The sequence below is a fragment of the Microtus oregoni genome, unplaced genomic scaffold (assembly GCF_018167655.1).
Source record: "Microtus oregoni isolate MIOR12 unplaced genomic scaffold, Mior012 000009F_ref0000495, whole genome shotgun sequence".
Taxonomy (NCBI): domain Eukaryota; kingdom Metazoa; phylum Chordata; class Mammalia; order Rodentia; family Cricetidae; genus Microtus; species Microtus oregoni.
Genome location: NW_024543068.1, coordinates 23,006,932 through 23,026,647, shown reverse-complemented (window position 1 = coordinate 23,026,647; position 19,716 = coordinate 23,006,932). Strand labels below are relative to the sequence as shown.

Sequence of the window (19,716 nt, the reverse complement as noted above, 5' to 3'; positions counted from 1 at the left end):
GTATGTGTGTGTGTGTGTTATTCCTTATATGGAGCCACCAGGTGAACCGAAACAGGAAAAAAAAAATGTGCCTTCCTCACTGAATGGGCAGATAAACATGGCAGACAACATGAAGGAAAGGGCGGGTGTCCCACATTTACCCTCCTAAGGGACTGGGGGGGGGGGGCTTCCTAAAGAAGGAAAGGATGGGGTCCCAACACTTACCCACTGAAGGGACCAAGGGGTCTTTTCACCGAAAATACACCATTTGGGGGCGCTGTGCAGCACCGCGAATGAGGAGAGGAAGGTGACTAGAACGTGTGCCCGGCAAAAAACAAAAGATTACAGCCACAAAGAAAAAAACAAAAGACTGTGACCCGGTGAGCGCCAGATATTGCTGGAGGTCCTAACGTCTTCCAGGGGGGAGGGGGTGAAAAGGCGCGGCGCTAACGACCGCAGACACGGAGAGTCAGGTAGAAGGCTTACAGGCGACTCGTTTATTCAACAACAGGGAAAAACTTATACACCCTCCCAGCACCCAGACTGTGTGACAGTTGACAGTTGATATCTCATGCTCGTCTCTCATTGGCTAGGCACGATCAGGACCTCTGACAGCGCCTGTTAGGCTCCCAGGAAACTCCGCTTGGTAACTCCTTACTGTGCCTAGCCAGCTCCAGGCAGACTCCAGGTTGGCTCCTTTTGGTTTGGTGGACCTTATCTTCCTACACAACATGACTTACAAGGGTTAAACCAGAATATACTGGTATTTATTACTTAATGGCTATATCATTTTTAAAAACTATTTATTACTACCACAGTCTGTCATAATTGCACGTTATGAAATATTTGAGTTTGGTGACTTAGACACCATTGCAAAGAGATAAAGACATCTAATGGAAGTAAAAAGTAAATTCTTTAAAAACATATTTACATAATCACACAGAAACTGCATTAATTACAACACTGCTTGGCCTATTATCTCATGGATATTTCTAGCTCACTCTTATCTCTTAAATGAACCCATTTCTATCATTTTATATTTTACCATGAGGCTTGTGGCTTGCTGGCAAGGTTCCAGCTGGCAGCTTGCATCTTTCCCCTCTGGCAGCTACATGGCGTCTCTCAACTCCGCCTTCTTTCTCCCAGCATTCAGTTTAGTTTTCCCCACCTAGCTCTACCCTACCCTATCACAGGCCAAGGCAGATTCTTTATTCTTTAACCAATAAAAGCAACACAAATACAGAAGGACGTCCCACACCACAGTCCCGTTGTGGTGGTGAAGACAGAGACTGAAGCTGGCAGAGTAGGAAGATAGCGAGACTCTGAGTCCGCACTGGCATTGCTAAATCAGCTGCGGGACCATTCATTACCTCTGGATTCCTTGTTACGTGAGACGCGATGCTCTTCCTATGCTCGAATAGAGAGAACTTTTATTCCACGGCCAAGGGGAAGTGGTAAACCTTCCAGTTAGGCTGTGAGAAATGAGATCCGTTGTCACACTACACATTTTGTTGGCCCTCTATGCAGAGGTCCCTTCACCACGTGCCAAAGGAATAAGAAACACTCACTTGACAATCAGTGTTCGATCGCTGGGACCAATATGGTTAAAGGAGAGAACTGACCACCACAAACTGTCCACTTTGGAGGTGGGTGACAGGGCAGGGAGCAGTAGTTGTCACGTGCATGAACTGTTAAGTGTCCATCCACGACTGAGATCTCCATGATGTACTGGGTGTGTCCGACATTTTGACACTGACATGATGTTATTATCCACACAGTTCATGCCTGACACACACACACACACACACACACACACACACACACACACACCTCTCACATTTTAAGTCAGTTTACAATTTTGTGTTTGGCCACATTCATAGATAACTTTGGCTGAATGCAGCCTATGGCTGTGTGCTAGACACTACTATAGACAGGAGTCTTCATACCTGGTGCCTTCTGACACACCCCCATGGTACTCAGTCTTACCCCCTCCCCCAACCTCTCAGGGAAGGAGGAGTTACCTCAGGTGAACCTGAATCCGTGGAATTGACTCTAAAGCGTATGAAGTCAAGCTCCCCACAATAGGTGGAATGGGCACTTGGGTCAGGAGGTTAGTTTGAATATATAAAAAGCAAATCATTATTTTCTTGACCATATTTGAATGCATGGATTATCTGACTTGTAGAACAATCATTTATCCCAAACAATAAACTTCATCTCAGCCCTGACCTCTTGACACTCTGTTGCTTCACTTACGGCCGAGCATTTTGAGGGACTGTCATCCTTGGGGCTGCCCCATCTTTGAAGTCCAGTAGTTCCTTAACGCTTTCTAGCTGACATTTGACCCCACTGCCCTCCATGTTACTTGTGACACACACACAGACTTTGAGTCATCATTATCCTTATAATTCAGAAAAGTACTTCGATTAATGAGTAAAGAACTTCATCAATGTCCTTCCCTTTTGAGCCAAACCCATCTCTCCATCTTGTCCCCCAAAACAGCTTAACTTCATGGTTTTCGAACTTTACATAGGTTCATCCTCCTTGAGTCTTTTTTAATACTCTACTTCAAGGTTTTGTTGTTGTTTTGCTTGTTTGTTGGCCTACCATACAGGGTTGTTATAACTAAAACATGAGCCTGGTGTCTGTACTTCGTAACTTTAAATGCACTTGAGAATCGCATATGCTATCAGCAGATTAAAAGCGACCTCTGAGGCCAGCACTGTGGCGTGTGGATGTGGCTCACCCCACAATGCTGACTCCCTAACCTGCACCCTCTAGACTGGTCGGATGATTCCTCTGCTGGTCTCCTGTACCTTCCTTTGCTTGCCTGCTCAAATGGGCAGCTGCTTCACACTCTGCCTTACTCCTGAATCTTGGTGCACAGTCATGTCTGGGATGACGGCCACTGGTGTCCTTACTGTTTGGGCTGGATGAACAGCCTCGCACGGACCAAATACATCGTGCCTGCAAAAAAAAAGTCAAACCAAACCAAACCAAAAAAAAAAAAACAAAAAAAAACAAAAAAAACAAAAAACCCCAAAGCACAAATGACTTCCTGTGCATGCACTTTAGGCTGTGTGTTTGAGCCACTTGATGCTTTCCCATGTAGGATGTGGTGGTGGCTTCTCATTCTCCACTGTTCCCTAAATATAGCAAGAATCCCCCGGTAATTAGTTTCCAGCCTTCAATGAGATGGACGGCGATGCCCACAGGTAGGCTCATTTGAAGGACCTTTTAACCACGATGGCCCTTGAGGCAATACCATCTGACTTTCTCATTGAGCTGGTCCTTTAATACAAGTCATCCGATAAGCCTGTGAGCTGCTCCACAATTATCCACCAGTTAGTTGCCCATCCGGTTCACATACAATTAGTTAATTGGCCATTTGTTCACTCGTTAATTCACGCAGGTTTCCAGTTATAAAGCCATCCATTAACTCATCTAATAGCTATCAGAGAGCTTCCTACATGCAGAGCTCTATTTTCACCTTGGGGACAAAACAGGGGAAGGAGAGGAGCACCTGGTGAGTCTCAGTCCTCAAGCTCTGGAGGCAGCTGGGTGATTCTTGGTGCTCTCTCCCACCTGTTCCCAAGATTTGTTCCTTTAAGCTGGGGCTCAGGGTCTGCCCTGCGGGAAAGAAGCGCCAGGCCTGGATGAATTGAGGCAAGAAAACAAGTGTGCAGCGGGCGAATAGGGCGGGCAAGGTATCTGGAGAGGAGTGGGCCAGGTTGCTGGCTGCTTTGTCTTTGGAAGGGATGCTGCTGCGGGGTGGGCAGGGCAGGGCAGGGCAGGCCGGGCTGCTGACTGACTGGGCTAGGCTGGGGTGTAGGGACGCCAGCGGGGGCGACCACGGGGAGCGGGGCGGCGCTGCGGGGGCGCGCAGCGGGAGCGTCTGTGCGCGTCTCGGGTCCCCGAGCGCGCGGGGCCTGCCGAGAACGCGCGCGGCCGGGCGCGGCGTGGGTACCCCAGCCGCGGGCGACCGCCCCACAGCCCCTGACGCGACCATGGCGACTGACAGTAAGTGTGGGGGCCCCGGGAGAGGTCGGGGGACCTGGGGTGGCAAGTTCTTCTCCCGCGCGCCTGTCTTTGTGGCAGGCTCGCGGGAGCAGCGTCTGGGTACCTCATCTCCGGAGCGGGGCCCTGGCCACCATGCCCATCATCCCGTGTTACCGGGCAGGACAGGGGAGGCCAGGAGGTCCGCGGGCCTCTCAGGGGGGATGCGGCACCTGACTGGAGGGGACACTTGATGCAGGGAATGCAGCGGGGCTGGGCCTCACAACCCTTTGGGGACTGACTCTAGGCCCAGAGCTAGCTTTTAGGGAGCCCAGTATTGGGGCGCTGTGAGTTCAAGGTTCCTGGAGTTCTGAGTCAGAGTGGCACGCCCTCCTCCTGCTGGATGGCCCCAGTGGGCTCTGTTCCCGGGGCCCTTAAGCCAGAGACCTTGTCTGGCTGCCATGAATGTGAGGGGCGTGCAGGGAGGGAAGGTTGAGATCAAAGACTGGAAGTGTTGGAAGGCTCTGGCTGGCCTACTGTTCTTGTTGTTTTTGCTGTTGTTTTCGGAAATTAGGATTGCTGCAAAGAAAACTAATTACATGTAGCTGGAGCTTGACCTGTTGGTGAAGCACAGAGTAGAACATTAAGTCATACAAGGTCTATCAGGTGTTTAGCATAAAAATCAACCAGTAGAGATCAATCCTTTTCTTGTTCTCAGTTCTGCTTGTATATCCAAAAAGTGTAGTCATCTGGGGAGAGAGAGTCTAGGGGAAAGAAATGGTAGATTTAGGTTTTTATTAGTAAAGTAAGGAATAATTACACTTGGCCTTGTCTGTCTAAATGGTAATGAGCAAGTTCTAGTGTTACAGCGCTTCTGTCTTCAGGTAAGGGGCGACAGGTGAGAGGCAGGTGGGGACATCATGGCCTCCTTAGTTCACCTAGGCACAGTTTGCCTTAGTGTTAGCTGATTGCTTTTATTCCACTTTTCTCGTCTCCCTACATTTCTCCTTGAGGGAAAAACCAGCTGTAAAGCAGGGGAAAGTCCAGACTGTTGGATGCTAGTGATTCTTGGAAGGAATCCAGAAGGACCTTCTCTGTGAACACAGCGTGTGAGTATATGCACAACACAGAGATGCTGCAAAAATGTTTGCCTGGCAAACAGTCTCACACACAAATAGGATGAGACCCAGAGAGAATGCCCCTGTGTCCAGACAGCTCATAGTTTGAAGGGCGGTTTCCAGAGATGCAGAGAAGTCGGAGCCTCAGGTGGTTCCCAGTAAGTCATTCTGAAATGGTTAAGCAGTTAGGTTTGTTTTGTAAGTGGTGGTATTCAGAGATCTCTTGAGCTGTAATGGGTACTCCAGATAATTTGGTGTTTTGAGAGTGAGATGTCTCTCCGGTGTTCTTTCCTTTGTGGCATTCGTTGCATTATTAAGACTTTTTATCATGGCTCTCCATTTTCGAATCACTTGTGGCCAGATGTTTTGGGAGTGTATTTGTATGTGTGTATGTTCATGTGTGTTCTTTTAAGAATAAGCTTCCTTGAGGGACCAGAGATATGGTTCTTCAGTTTCCATCATACATGTTGGGTTGCTCATTGTCAGCTGTAACCCCAGCTCCAGGATGTCCCATGCCCTCTTCTGGTCTTTGAGGGTACCTTTATCATCTGCAAAGACTCTCTCAGATATACATGCACACACATGTAATTTTTTCTTCAAGACAGGGTTTCTCTGTAGCTTTAGAACCTGTCCTGGAATAGCTCTTGTAGACCAGAATTGCCTCGAACTCAGAGATTTGCTTGCTTCTGCCTCCTGAGTGCTGGGGTTAAAGGTGTGCACGCCACCACCACCCGGCCAAAAGTAAATCTTTTTAAAAAGGAAAAATAATCACTCAAGATATAGTACATAAAAATATGAAATTGTCAAAGAACAAATAAAATACTCTGATAAAAAGAAATAAGAAGAATAAATTCTTAAAGACAACAGATATGTTTTGATTTGTTGAAAATAACTAGCTGAATTATGCCCCAAGAATCTTGGGCAAGTTTTGAGTTGCTGGGTCTCTAGAGATGTTGCTGATAAGCATTTTGTGTCTTAACAGATTCCTCTGGTCTCTTTTGGTTGTTCTTGGTCTATTACAAGAATGATCTCAAGTCATTTTTGCCTGGTCTCGTGCAAAAGCTTATTGCTGCCAACCCATAGGCAATCTTCCCAGTAGCCTTTCCTTCCCTTCCACTTTTCCACAGCAACCTGCAGCTTCTTTTATTCTCATCTTTCCTCTTCCATCAGCAGTTTGTACTCTACTCAGTGTGGAGGGAAGTGAGCCAGCCAGGGTAGGAGGAGGTAGGCAAGGCCCGCCCTAGCAGGTAAAGGTGGGGATTACTGTCAGAGGAGTGCTTGACATGTTCTAGTACAATGTGTAGACTTTAAAGGAAAGTTGCCTGAGTGAAAATAGACTTATTCTTGAGTAAAATTATCTCCAATCACAATAATTATTAAAGCATTTACAAATGATGGTTACTAAAATTGCAGGCAAGGAGAATTACAACCTACCTGGAAACTTAGACTATTTGTTGGTGTCTTGAGAAAACACACCATGTCCTAACACACACCATCAATAATCAGTTCCAGCCAGAATCACCTGTGGTTCCTGAACTAGCATGTAGAAAGCTGGGGAGGAGCAGTGGGCTGCTAGTTCTGTATCAGCTTGACACAAGCTAGCGTCGTCTGGGAGGACGAAACCCTAACTGAGAAAACGCCTCCGTAAAATAGGACTGTAGGGCATTTTCCTAACTAGTGATTGATGTGGGAAGGCCTGGCCCATTGTGTGTAGGATTCTCCTGAGTCGGTCCTGTGTGCTAGAAGATAGCAGGCAAAGCAAGCTATGAGGAGCAAGCCAGTGAGCAGCACTCCTTCGTGGCATCAGCTCCTGCCTCCAGGTTCCTGCCATGTTGGAGTTGCTGCCCTGACTTCCTGTGATGATGGACAGTGATGGGAAGTGCAAGCCTGTCAAAGAAACCCTTCTCTCTCCAACTTGCTTTTGGTCATGATGTGTTTGTCACAACAGTAGGAAACCCTAACTCAGACAAACAGAATACTTAAAAGTCTCAAATTCGTTGGCGGAAACACAATTATATATGCTTGTGTATATCTGTAAGTGTATGAAGTCATATGAACAAGAAAGGGTTAAGACAAATGAAGCAGGATGGCATTCGGTAAGCCTAGTGGCTCCTCATTCACTTCTTGCAATTTCTCTCTCATATATATATATATATATATATATATATATATATATATATATACACATATATAGATGTTGATTTGTATTCTAGTAATTCTGGACTAGTATTTTAGAGTTTAATTTTTGAAAGACTCACAGATTGGGGGCTAGAGAGATGGCTCAGTGGTTAAGAGTACTGGCTGCTCTTCCAAAGAACTCAGGGTCAATTCCCAGCACCCACACGGCAGCTCACAACTGTCTGTAACTCCAGTTCCAAGGGATCTGACACCCTCACACCAATGCACATAAAATAAAAATTAAATAAATTATATTTTAAAAGTTCATTAAAAAAAAGAAAAAGAAAGACTCACAGTTATGGACTCCTAACTTTGGGTCGGCATGATAATGTTAGCTCTTTATTATGGAAAATATTATATGTGCTGAAATATATTGGAACCCCATGTACCCGAGTACCCCAGCTTTAGGAAGTATCTTGTTACAACCATTGCTATGCTCCTAATTTAATACAGGTGTTTTGAAAACAAGTCCAGGCATGGTTACATTAGCGGTGGAGGCTTTAGGGCACCTGTAGGCACACTTCCTTCCTGTGTTAAGTAACAAATCAGTAAATGGCTTTTAGGTCAGTGTGACATACTAGCAACAAGTCTGGGGAGTGTGTTGGCATGGCATATATCGGTTATGTTCAGGTTTCAGCGTAGTTATCAGCAATGTAGAAGGAACGCTCTGAGAAGTTCCTGGTTCTTATCTTGTTCTCTAAACTTCTGCTTTTAAAACCAAGAATGAAATTCCAGAAAAAAAAAAAAACATGAAGAAGGTATGGAGACAATATTCTAAGCTGATTAGTTCAGTTGATGTTATATTAATAAAACGTTTTGGGAGTTAATCTGATATATACATTTTCATACTATTTGAGTTGAGTCCTACTTGTTTTACTTTCTGCTTGGCGTTTTGAATTGGTACACACACTGGTAGTTTCTCGTGACTGACTTGGCTCTAAATGCATATAGAATGAGTCCCACATGTTTTATAACAGCAATGGGCCGGCTTTCTCGGGAGGAATCGTCCTGAATATAGTAGATTTGCATACGTTTACTCGTAGGTCATTTGGTGTCATTTAGCCACTAATTGCTATGTAACATCATGTATTAAACACATGTCTGAGATTCCATTTAGCAATGGAATCTATCTATGGCTATCTGTACAATAAAATAAAAGTAGGCAGTGACAGCTCTTTTTAGTGAATTGGTTCTCAATCTTTCTAATTCTCTGACCTTTTAATCCAGTTCCTCATGTTGTGGTAACCCCCAACAATAAATTTATTTTCATTGTTATCTCATACCTGTAATTTTACTATTTCTATGAATCATAATGTAAATATCTGTGTTTTCTGATGGTCTTAGGCAACCCCCGTGAAAGCCACCGTGACCATAGGTTGAGAATTGATGTTCTAGAGGATGCGGGATGTTACTGAAACACACTGAAGTTCTGCATGGTTACCATCCTATTAAGGATGCCGCACATCTTATGGTAGGGGTTTACAGTTGTGGATGGATGCCATCTCTTTAGAAGATAGATCTCTTCTTAAAATTGACTATCGATTTCTGGTTTTTTTTTTTTTTTTTTAGCAGCATAGATTTTCATGTTGTCAGAGTGTGATATTCCTTGGATTCTAATTTTAGGCATGCAGAAAGTCGCACTTTGTAGTTTGACTCAGAGTGCAGTGAAGGTTAAGATTCATAAAATGATTTTATCCACCCTATATGGAAACTACCCTGGTTTATGTCAAGAGAACACTCAAAACATAATTGACCAATCATGCCTGGGTTTTCAGATCTGCAGTTCAGGCATCTCAGAAGCCCGGATAATGAGTGTGGTGCAGGGGAGGGACCTCTGCTTGGTTTCAGAGGTGCCTGAGCTGTGTACTATGGCTTTGCCACTCAAAATGGCTTGATCATTTCTGGTAAATTCCCAGAAGATCTTGCTTACTCCACTCCTGGGGACTACAAGAAGCAAGTGAGATGATGCTCAGCTCCGGTCACATAGTAGGGCTTAAATAAATATCTATTCTTTTCTTTCCTACAAGATGCTTCCCATAGTTTATAGCTAATTTCACAATAACAAGCCAGAAATAGGGTACCGAGTGATTAATTCTATTATTGTGAAGAATATAAAATGAAGACCAAATGTTCTGCTCAGAAATGTAAGACTCTAGAGCGAACCACGCAAGGTGCCGAGGTTTAGATTTTAAATAGAAGCATTAGCCTAGAGTTGTCTACTCTCATGTTAATTGTGTGGTGTAAGTATGCTTGTTGTACTGTTGTGTGTGCACTTGCTGATGAACACAGATGCTAGTGACCTTGAAAAAGCTGAGTACTGGGCTGAGAGGAGCCACAAGTTCTGAAAACTTTTATGCTGATTTGAAGATGGCGATCTCTTCGAACTTGTGGCCCAGCCTTCATTTGGGTGTAGCTGATGGGTACCATAGGACTGGATGGGTTCTGCTTCAGGGTACCTCCCCAATTCTATACCACCTGTTTCTGGTGTTTCATAAAAGCCCCTCCAATGATGTTGGTAACATGAGGAATGGTTACTTGTCCCATTATCAAGCATTGCAAAGGCTGTATCTTCTAGTATGTACCCATATGACCTTATCTGCTTGATACCTCCCCTGGTCCTGGCCTTGTCCCTTTAGGTCTTGCTTCTGAGAGCAACCCATCTCTCCTTAGAATGTGGCTCTGGCAGGCCCTGTCTTCACATTCCTAGCCCTCCCCTCCATGCTTGAAATCTGTATCCCCAATCTGCTTTCTTCTTTGGTTTTGTGCTTCCTTTCTGTTTTGGTAGACACATGTGAACTATCTTCTCAGCTTTGCAGAGTGCCGTCAGCCATCCCTCCCCTGACTCTCCACAGTGAGCAGCAGAGAGCACCACCCTCTGCTCCAGCAACCTCCCCTTGTGCTGTTTAGAAGTGCATTGCAATGTGTTTCATAATTGATCAATTCGCATAAAAATCAACTCTTCGATTTTCGTGGTGATAATTCAAATAAAATAATGTTTTTCTACATTGTTATTTTTCTTTGTGCTTACATTGAGCTTGTCACCTAGTGCCGTATAAAGAATTTCCACAGGCGTAGCAACTTAAAAATAGCAGATCCGTCAGCTCACAGCTTCGTAGGTCAGAAATCTGCAAGGCTGTAGCCAAGGCCTCAGCTAGGGCTGGGTTCTCACATGAAGATTTGACTGGAAAGGTTCCACTTCTGATACCATAAGAAACTGGCATGATTCGGATTATAGGCCAAGGGACCAAAGGCCTCAATTTCTTACTGGGTATTGGCTGGAGGCCACCCTCAGATCCTTCCTATGTGACTTGTCCTAGCAGACAGTCATTTATTTCATCCTGGTAAGCAAGTGAAGGGGTGTTGGGGAGACGGCTCGGTTGGTCAAGTACCTGCTTCATACGCACGAAGATCTGAGTTTGGATCCCGAGTATCTATGTAAAAATCTGGGTGTGCTGGGGAGCACCCATAGTTCCAGTTCTGGGGAGGCAGAGATGAGGATGAGCTCTACGGTTTTCTGGCCAGCCAGTTTAACCTAATGAGGGAGATCTAGGTTCAGTGAGAGACCTTGTTTCAAAAATTAAGGTGGACAATAATTGAGGAAGACATCTGGCATCAACCTCTGGCCTATGGACTACACACACACATGCATATACATGTACACATGCATACATGCACACACACATATGCACACATGCACATGGCCCACAGAAGAAAGTTAAATGGATGATAATATCTTGTATAATAAAGACACATCATTGATAGCTCCTCATTCTTTTGTTGGTTGCTTAAAGCATGTCGTAGGCATGAGTCCTAACTACAGATGACACAGGCTGCTAATGTCTGAAATAATTGCCTTGGTCAAAGAAATTCTTCCTCTCCTGGGGCTAATGGATGCCAAGGTGCTTTGCCAACGTGTGAGGTGCTTTGAAGAGGACAGGATGTTATTTGAAGTTTAAGCTATTTTCATTGAATTTAATTATTGCATATGTATGTACGTATGTCTGTGTGTGCACGCACATGCTATGGCACACGTATTGAGGCCAGAGGACAACTTTTTGGGAGTCAGTTCTCTTTCTATTGTGTGAGGCCTGGGGATTGAACTCAGGTCATCAGGCTTGCCAAGCAAGCACATTTACGTACTAAGCCACCTCCTTGGCGCTACTTAACGTTTTAAGGCTCAATGTGCATATGTTATGCACACCTAATTATTTTATTCATTTCCTGTTATTGTTCTTAATTTCCTAAGAAGGTGGCAGAGATCTAGACACCAGCCAGTCCCTGACTATTTCATAACACCTCTGGATGACATCATACTGCTGATAAAAATCTTTTATAAACAATTAGCTTTGGTGGTGGTGGTAGTGGTGTTGGTGGGGGAGATGGAGATGGAGATGGTGGTGGTGGTGTTTGAACTTAGGGCTTCCCAAGAGTTAGGCAAGCACTCTTCTGCTATACTACCCACTACCAGCCCAGTTGATTGAATTCTCTTCAATGACTGACTTTGAGTTTAGAATATGAAAGTACTTTAAGGAGGTTGGGTAGTGAAAGCTGATTTGTTATTGTGCTTCACAGAACTCAGAAAAACCTTAACTTTGGTGATGATCCCTTGAAAACTGCTGTGTAGTAAAAGAGATGCAGCCATCCTCAGTAGCTACTGTGGTCAAGGTCAGAGTATCCTACTCAAAAATTGAGTTAGACCTTGGAGAAAAACATTCCAAACAGTAAATTGGCTTACACGAAATGAGAAGAAAGGGAAGGGGTTTGATATTATCATATTTAAAAAGGCCCCTCTCCTCTGTTGTGGCCCAATCACCCGCTATTTTCCCTTGACATCTTTGCCAACTCTCTCATCCAGAAGCCATTGCAGATCCTTCTAGACCTCTAAATTTATATTATTTTTTGGATTTTATTCTTGCGTATATGTTCCTTGAGGGAAATAGCTACCTTTAGAGAGATTTCCTCAATTTTATCATTTTTTAAAAAAATAAACATGATGACTCACATATGGTGGCTGCTTAAATAGCCAACAAATTCCATTTATATATCTACTGGGAAGCACTACCATCTCAGGTTGAGCTTGGACCCCCAGAGAACTGAGGTTGTGGTCCCCGAAATGTTTAGATGGTCTGTGATTACAAAATTATTTTCATAGGAATGAGGTTGGATTTATCTTTTCACTCATTTGCTCAAGAGTACACCACAGGTGACTGTACAGTGTATTTCGATATTTTTCTCCATTTAAAAAGCTTTCTCTATTTTAACTTAAAATATGATAAATATTAACAAATAGAACTCACAACAGTTATGTCATAAACATTATCCTTTTTTTTGGTTGATTTTTAAAAATAGACACAAGCTAGATTTACCTGGCAAGTAGAACCACAGTTGAGAAAATGCCTCCATCAGATTGCCTGTAGGCACACCTGTAGTATTTTTTTTTTTGATTAATGATTGATGTGAGAGGGACCAGTTCTTTAGGGACAGGAGAGGTAGGCAGAGTAAGCCACAGGGAGCAAGTCAAGAAGCACACTCCTCCATGGCCTCTGCTTCAGTTCCTGCCTCCAGGCTCCTGCCTGGAATTCCTGCCCCAACTTCTCTCAGTGATGAAGTGTGACCCGAGAGTTGTAAGACAAACTATGCCCTTTCCTCCTCAAGTTGCTTTTGGTCGTGGTGTTTATCACAGCAATGGACACCTTAAGACACACACCTACTTCGACATTCAGCTGAAGTATTCATACACTGCTTAACTTCCTGATGAACTTCATATGAAAAGTCTTTTCCCCCCAAATAGGAGTTTTCTGTGTAGCCCTAGCTGGCTTAGAACTCACATTGTAGACCAGGGTGACTTCAAACTCAGAAATCTGTCCACCTCTGCCTCCCAAGTGCTGGGATTAAAGGGTACAATGCCTGGCTTGATGGAAAGTCTTTTTTTTTTAAAAAAAATTATTTATTTATTATGTATACAATATTCTGTCTGTGTGTATGCCTGCAGACCAGAAGAGGGCACCAGATTCCATTACAGATGGTTGTGAACCACCATGTGGTTGCTGGGAATTGAACTCAGGACCTTTGGAAGAGCAGGCAATGCTCTTAACCTCTGAGCCATCTCTCCAGCCCAATGGAAAGCCTTAAAGATGATTTTTTTTTTAAAAAATGGATTATCAGGTTCTGTTAAAGTGTTGCAAATACATTGCTTAGTTTTTGTTCATTAATTTATATCTATCCAGTTAAAGTAAATTTCAGAGAAAGAAAATTAATAATGATGAACTTATTTGGGAACTTAAAAATTCCAAAGTACCAAAGAACTTTTTGTTGTTTATTTTTCAGGACAGGGTGTCTCTGTGCAGCCCTGGCTGTCCTGGAACTCATGCTGTAGACCAGGCTGGCCTCAAGCTCACAGAGATCTGCCTGTCTCTGCCTTCTGAGTGCTGGGATTAAAAATGTGCACCACCACCTCCCGGCAGTACCAAATATCTTTAGAACATACATTTGTGAGCCACTCTCTTCTCTGTGGAAACATGGTTGAAGGACATCTCCCTTCTGCTGCTTGAAAACCTAGTTCTGGCTGTCCATATGCATTTGAGAATGAGGAAGACTATGATTCAGAAATACATTTATTGGGGACTGAGCTCTTGGTTTTTAGAGGAGGCAATCATTTTCTTTACAGACCTTCCGACTTCCTGCCTCTGGTTCTCTGTGCAGAGAGGTTTGTGTGGTATACGCGGAGCTATCGGTCTTCTGTGTTGAGTCTAGGTGGTGGTAAGTCCGTCAACACTCTTTATTCAGAACAGAATCTCCTCAGCACAAGGAGATGCAGGTGGCTCCCAAGCCCAGAGCCTCTCTGATTTGCTTTCTCCAGAAATTAAAGAGGTCTCTGGAGATTGAGTGCATTGGGCAGCCCCAGCCGCCATAGCAAACCCCCATGGCCTGGAAGGCCCTGCATCAGAGACAGAGTCATCTTTCTGTCTGGAGGCTGAAAGTCCAAGATGGTGGTGGCGGCAGTGTCGGGGTTTGGTGTGGCCTTTCTTCCAGGCCTGCGGATGGCTTGCTTCCCTCCCTGTCCACACAGTGTGGAAGGAGAATGCTGTGAAATGCTCTCTTATAAAGCCACTGGCCCTCTAGGATTGTGGGTCTCCCTTATGATAATTATCCTGAATCATCTCTTTATTGCGCTGGGAGGCCCTGGAGATTAGGGCTTGGACAGAGCATTCTGAAGGGCAGATACAGTCCATGACACTTAGTGGTCTCCAGGCTACACTCTTTCCACGGCCTTCTAGCTAATTCTCCCACGTTCCTAGTCCTCATCTGTCTTTTCCTTCTGAAGTATGGGTGCTTCCCTGGGCTGTACAGGGTACCGATGACATGAATGTTAATTTCCTTTGTCTCCTGGCTCTCTGCATAGTCCTGCACCCCCACCCGCCCCAGGCTTCTCCCTTGTCCCTAGTGTGACAATCCCACAGACAGACTTTCAAGACCATCGACTCTATTACTTGTCTGTTAGTGTGATAGAATGCTCTGACCAAAAGCAGCTTTGAGAAGAGGTTTATTTTGGCTTTACAGTTCCAGAGGGGGATAGTCTAGTGTGGCCAGGAAGCCATGGATGCTGGGGCATGAGGCTAATCACATGTCCTTTACACACATGAAGCAAAGAGAGAACAGGAAGTGAGGCCAGGCTAAGCCTCAAAGCCTGGCCCCAGTGACTACCTAAAGTTTCCACAACTTTCCTAAGCACAGCAACTAGCTGGAAACCAAGTGCTCAAATGCATGAGCCTGCTGGGGGCAGATTGTATTCAAACCATGCTGTTGTTGTCTCCATTTCGTGTTGAGCCTGTCTGGTGAGTGGTAAAAAAGTTTATTATTTTTTCTGTTCTGATACCTTGTTTTTTCTTCATTTTCTCCAATCTTCCGAGACGCCTACTATTTCTCCTTTTCTGAGACAGGGTTTCTTTGCATATCCCTGGCTGTCCTAAAACTTACTCTGTAGACCAGGCTAGCCTCGAACTCACAGAGATCCACCTGCTTCTGCCTCCTGAGTGCTGGGATTAAAGGCGTGTGCCACCACCACCCCACTTTGAGACTTCTGGTCTTTCCATTTGTTTTAAAATTATTTATAATTTCTTGAATCATCCTTATAGTCATTGCTTTTAAAATCTTTGTTATAGATATATTTATGTTTGGTGTTGTCTGTTGACTGTTCTGTTCTTATACCTTTGTATTTATTGAATTTTTATCGCCTCTTAGACATTTGACTTTCCACAGTAAGACTGTGGTTTTGGCTTCAGTATTATTATTTTGGACCCAGCCTCCTGTTTATGTTAGAAACTTCCTGTCCTCATCTACTTTTGTGGACTGTGGCTTGGTTGGCAATTTTGTTTTCATAGCCCCTGCAGTGTTATTCTAGTCCTCCTTGATGGTGTGTTACCTGATGCTAGCTTGAATTCTGGGTAGTGTTTTTCATCATAGTTCAGTTTTGCAAGTTTTCCTTTGTTGATTCAGGTTGATTCCATGTGTGGGTCTTTTAGGTGTTTGCTTCAGACTTCATACACAGCCTTCTAAGCTTCTTCCCACCAGTTCCTCTATTATCTTCCATTTGGGGGAGATAGTACTTCTTCTTGCTGTGTGTCCTCGGCAGTGTGTACTGTGGGGTGGTAGAGTCTTTCCTCTCTACAGCATGGGTCAGGGAAGAAGGGGGAGCCATTGCCTGATTCCTTATGGTCAGGGCAAGGGTAGTCACAGGTCCCTACCTTGTCTACACACACAGGGGGAGGGACGGCATACTGCCTGGTGTTAGGATAGGTCAGGGATGGTCACAGCACCTTCTCTGTGTGGGGTTAGAGAGGAATGCTAGCTTTGACAGTGTTGCCTAGAGGAGGGTGGGTATGTCTTAGTGTTCTGCTCTGCAGAGATTCTCTCTTCTAGTTCCTGGAGCTAGTGAGAACGCTCCTCAACTGGGGTGTCTTTGTTCCTTCAGGAGACCTTTGACAACGTCTCAGCACTTCTCCGTTGTCTCTGTTAGAGGAGTTGCGGCGTGTGGCTTATTGAGGCATGGATACGGCTGAATATCCTGTAATACAACAGAGTTCACCTGTTCCTGGTTAGGGAGATGGTTTAGTGCAAAAAGTTAGGACCCGAGTTCAGATCTCTAGCACTCATTTAAAAAGCCAGGTGTGGTACGGCACACAGGTAAGCCTAACACTAGGGAGTGGAGACGGAGGTGGAGCCCGGGGGGGCCTGCTGCCCAGTCAGTGTAGTGGAACTGGTAAGTTCCAGGTTCAGTGAGAGACCCTGTATCACAGGTTAACTTGGAGAAGTCACTGAAGAAGACAGCCTGATGTTAGCCTTTGGCCTCTACAGGCACCTTTGTGGGCTACTGCAATCGTTCCCACACACAAGTGCCTGTGTGCCACCTCCCCCCCCGCCCCAGAGTTACTTGACCCCATTTTCAGTGGGGCTGTATACAGTGAAGTGTTCTTAGAGCTTTTATTTATTTTATTCCAGAAGTGAAAAGTCCCTTTAGTATTTTTAATTTGTTTTTGTCCTTTGGCATCTGTCACTGGTGGGAGGTGTAACTTACAATTCGATTTTAGGTAAATTAGCTTCTCTATTTGGTTAGGGACAGAATGCCCTGGCTGCAGGAAGCTGGAAGTCCCCCTGGGACAGTCTTGCGTATGTGGCTAGCTTGGCTGTTGTAGGCTAGCCACATATGCATCTCAGAGAGAACTGTTTGTTGAGATAGTAACTTCCTCAAGACAGCCTACTGTACTTGAGAAAGCAGTTCCAAAAGAATGTCTTAACCTTAACACAAATTCTAATTGGTCTTAATAATAAAAACCCTGAGTTAGATATTGGGGAGTGAAAGCTAAAAGATCAGAGAAGCAGAGCAGCCAGTCACTAGGTCTTACCTCTATAAAATCCTCAGAACCAAGGGGGCAAGATCCTATCTCTATAAATCCTCAGACTGAGTGCCGTGAGCTCCTGTCTCCTCCTGCCTTATATTCCCCTCTCTACACAACCATATCCCTTCCTATCTCCACCTCTCTAGTGCTGGGATTAAAGGTGTGTGACTCCCAAATTTTGGGATTAAACATGTGAGTCACCATCACCTGGCTCTGTTTCTCTTTTAGACTGGATCAATCTCGGGTAGCCCGGGTAGGCCAGGGTGGTCTTGAACTCACAGAGGTCTGTCTGCCTCTGCCTCCCAAGTGCTGGGATTAAAGGTGTGCACCACCACTGCCTGGCCTCTATGGCTAATTAGCTCTGCACTCTGATCTTCAGGCAAGCTTTGTTTGTTAGATCACAAATAAAATATCACCACAAACCTGCATATACCCTCTGCAACTGCATCAGCTTCCAAGCCCCTGCCCACTCTATAGGAGTCCTGACTACCTCCTTTCCATTTGCATACATAACTTCCATCCATGGCAAGGTTGCTACCACTCACTGTGCTAATTGTGGTAATCTAAGCTGTTGAGGCCAGACTTTCTTCTCTTTCTTTCTTTAGTTTCTTTACTCTGTACTCCTCAGTCTAACATTTTGATGCTCAAACCCAGGGGAGCCTCTGAGGCCCCATTGGTGGCTCCAGGCCTTCTTTCTTGATTCTTTTGACTTTCTTACCACTCTTTCCTATCCTTGAGACCTGTTCCTTCAGGAGCATAGACATCCTATGGGCACACTTTGTAGGCTAACTAACTACCAGTTGTGTCCTGTGGCCTCTGCCCTCATGAGCAGAGCAAGTCCCAAAGATGGAACACTGGTTCTTGGTACTGTATTAGTGCTCTGTGCAAACCTAGCTCTGGCACTCATTATCTTCCCACCTTTCTTTCCCATTCTTCCTCCTTCTCAGACCACCTCTGACCTCCAGATGGTCATTCTCCATTTACCTCTGCTTTGCATCCGTCCTTGGACAGTGTCATTCACTGGGCCTGTTTCAGAGGAGCCCCATCAGGTCTTGGGAACTCTGGAAGTTCCTCACTGTTTATTGGTCCAGAGACTCAGAGGTTCAGAAGCTCTGGGAGCTTCCCACTGAGTCTTTTCATTTTTTAACTTTCCTGGAATCTAAATGCAGGGACACTCACTTCTAGATAGCAGGCATGCTGGCAGTCGATCCCTAACCTCAAGGGACGTTCTGGGAAGCAGGTTCTGACATTCATTCTTGCCTTGCTCCAGAACCCACTATGGGATCAAAATTGTCCATTCCAAAGGACATATCCTTAGTCTGACTCCAGGCTAATCTAAAAGAGCTCCATCTGGGGGACCTCAGATTGGCCACAATTGTTTGGCTTTCAGTTCAAATCTGGCCTCAATATATATTGGACAATGGCCACTGCTGACCTGAATTTGGAACTTTTTGATTTCAATATTTAAAAGATTTAGACAACTTCATCAAACGAAATGGAGAGTGGTCCAAGGTTTCCCCATATAAGCCCCGGAAGCACTCAACCACCCCAGGTTCCTCCTCCTAGTTCTTCTCCCCCACTTCGGCTCTTCCAGCCCCTTCAACATCACAACTTCTCCATAGTCTCCCTTTCCTCCCTCCACACACCTCCAAGTCTCTTTTTTGTCTTCACTCCTGTTCTCTGCTTTATTTCTCCATTTATGAACTTCAGGCTTTAGCAGCTCAAACTTCTAAAGCTAATTCCCTAAACACTCTCTCAGATGCTAATCTGGCTGATAAGCACTCCCCCCATGATCAAAAACATCTGGTAACATTCTAGAGGCAGTTATCCTTCTGCAGCTCTGAGAGACTGGTCCAGCAGGAATTCTGCCTACTGTATCAGACTCAGCTTTCTTGAGCTGAGACCACGAAATTCCTTCCTGTTTCTTTGCCTTGCTATTTTTGACCTACCTTCCTAGGCATCTCCTTCTGTATCCAAACCAACCCACCTAACCAGTGTTTTAATTTTTGATTTAGAGAAGAGTCTAACAATTCACATTTGATCTGGAAAGTGGTGGATTTCACAGGGACTTGAAATGCCTTGATTGGGGTTGGGCTCACTTTACTGGGGGAGGGGTTGAGTTCACCATGAGTGAAAAACAATGATGTGGTTTGTTGCCATCTTGGCTGGGTCTCATCAAGATGGAAACAACCACGTGAGTTGGCTGCCATCTTTGCTAATGATATCATAAAGAAGACAAATGTCATGTGACATCACCATCTTTCTTAGTCAATGTTATCACATGTCTCAAGCGACACCCATAAAATGTCATAATCCTATTGAATCCTCTAGAGATCCCTGTACCCTTTTAATATTAGACTAAAGGATTAAAGAGGGGACATCAAACCTCTAAGGTTTTTTCTTTTAATTTTAATGTTTTGTTTTAATTTTGATATCATTTTTTACACAATACATTTACCACCTTCTAAGGAGACCTAAAAGTTTTCCCAGCCACACGTCTCCAATACTGGCATACTAACAAAGAGAACTAACCCCTTGAGATTGACAGG

The 19,716-nt window shown here is 44.6% G+C and overlaps 1 protein-coding gene across 2 annotated transcripts in view; it reads left to right on the top strand.

The window, feature by feature from the left end:
• Positions 1-3,874: 3,874 nt before the first annotated feature.
• Syt16 (synaptotagmin 16) overlaps positions 3,875-19,716 on the top strand; it is a 254,323-nt gene continuing 238,481 nt past the window's right edge. For both annotated transcript variants that reach the window (XM_041657954.1, XM_041657953.1), the window contains exon 1: positions 3,875-3,999. In XM_041657954.1, coding sequence (XP_041513888.1) covers positions 3,987-3,999 — 13 coding nt within the window. In that variant the 5' untranslated portion in view covers positions 3,875-3,986. The remainder of the gene's footprint in view (positions 4,000-19,716) is intronic.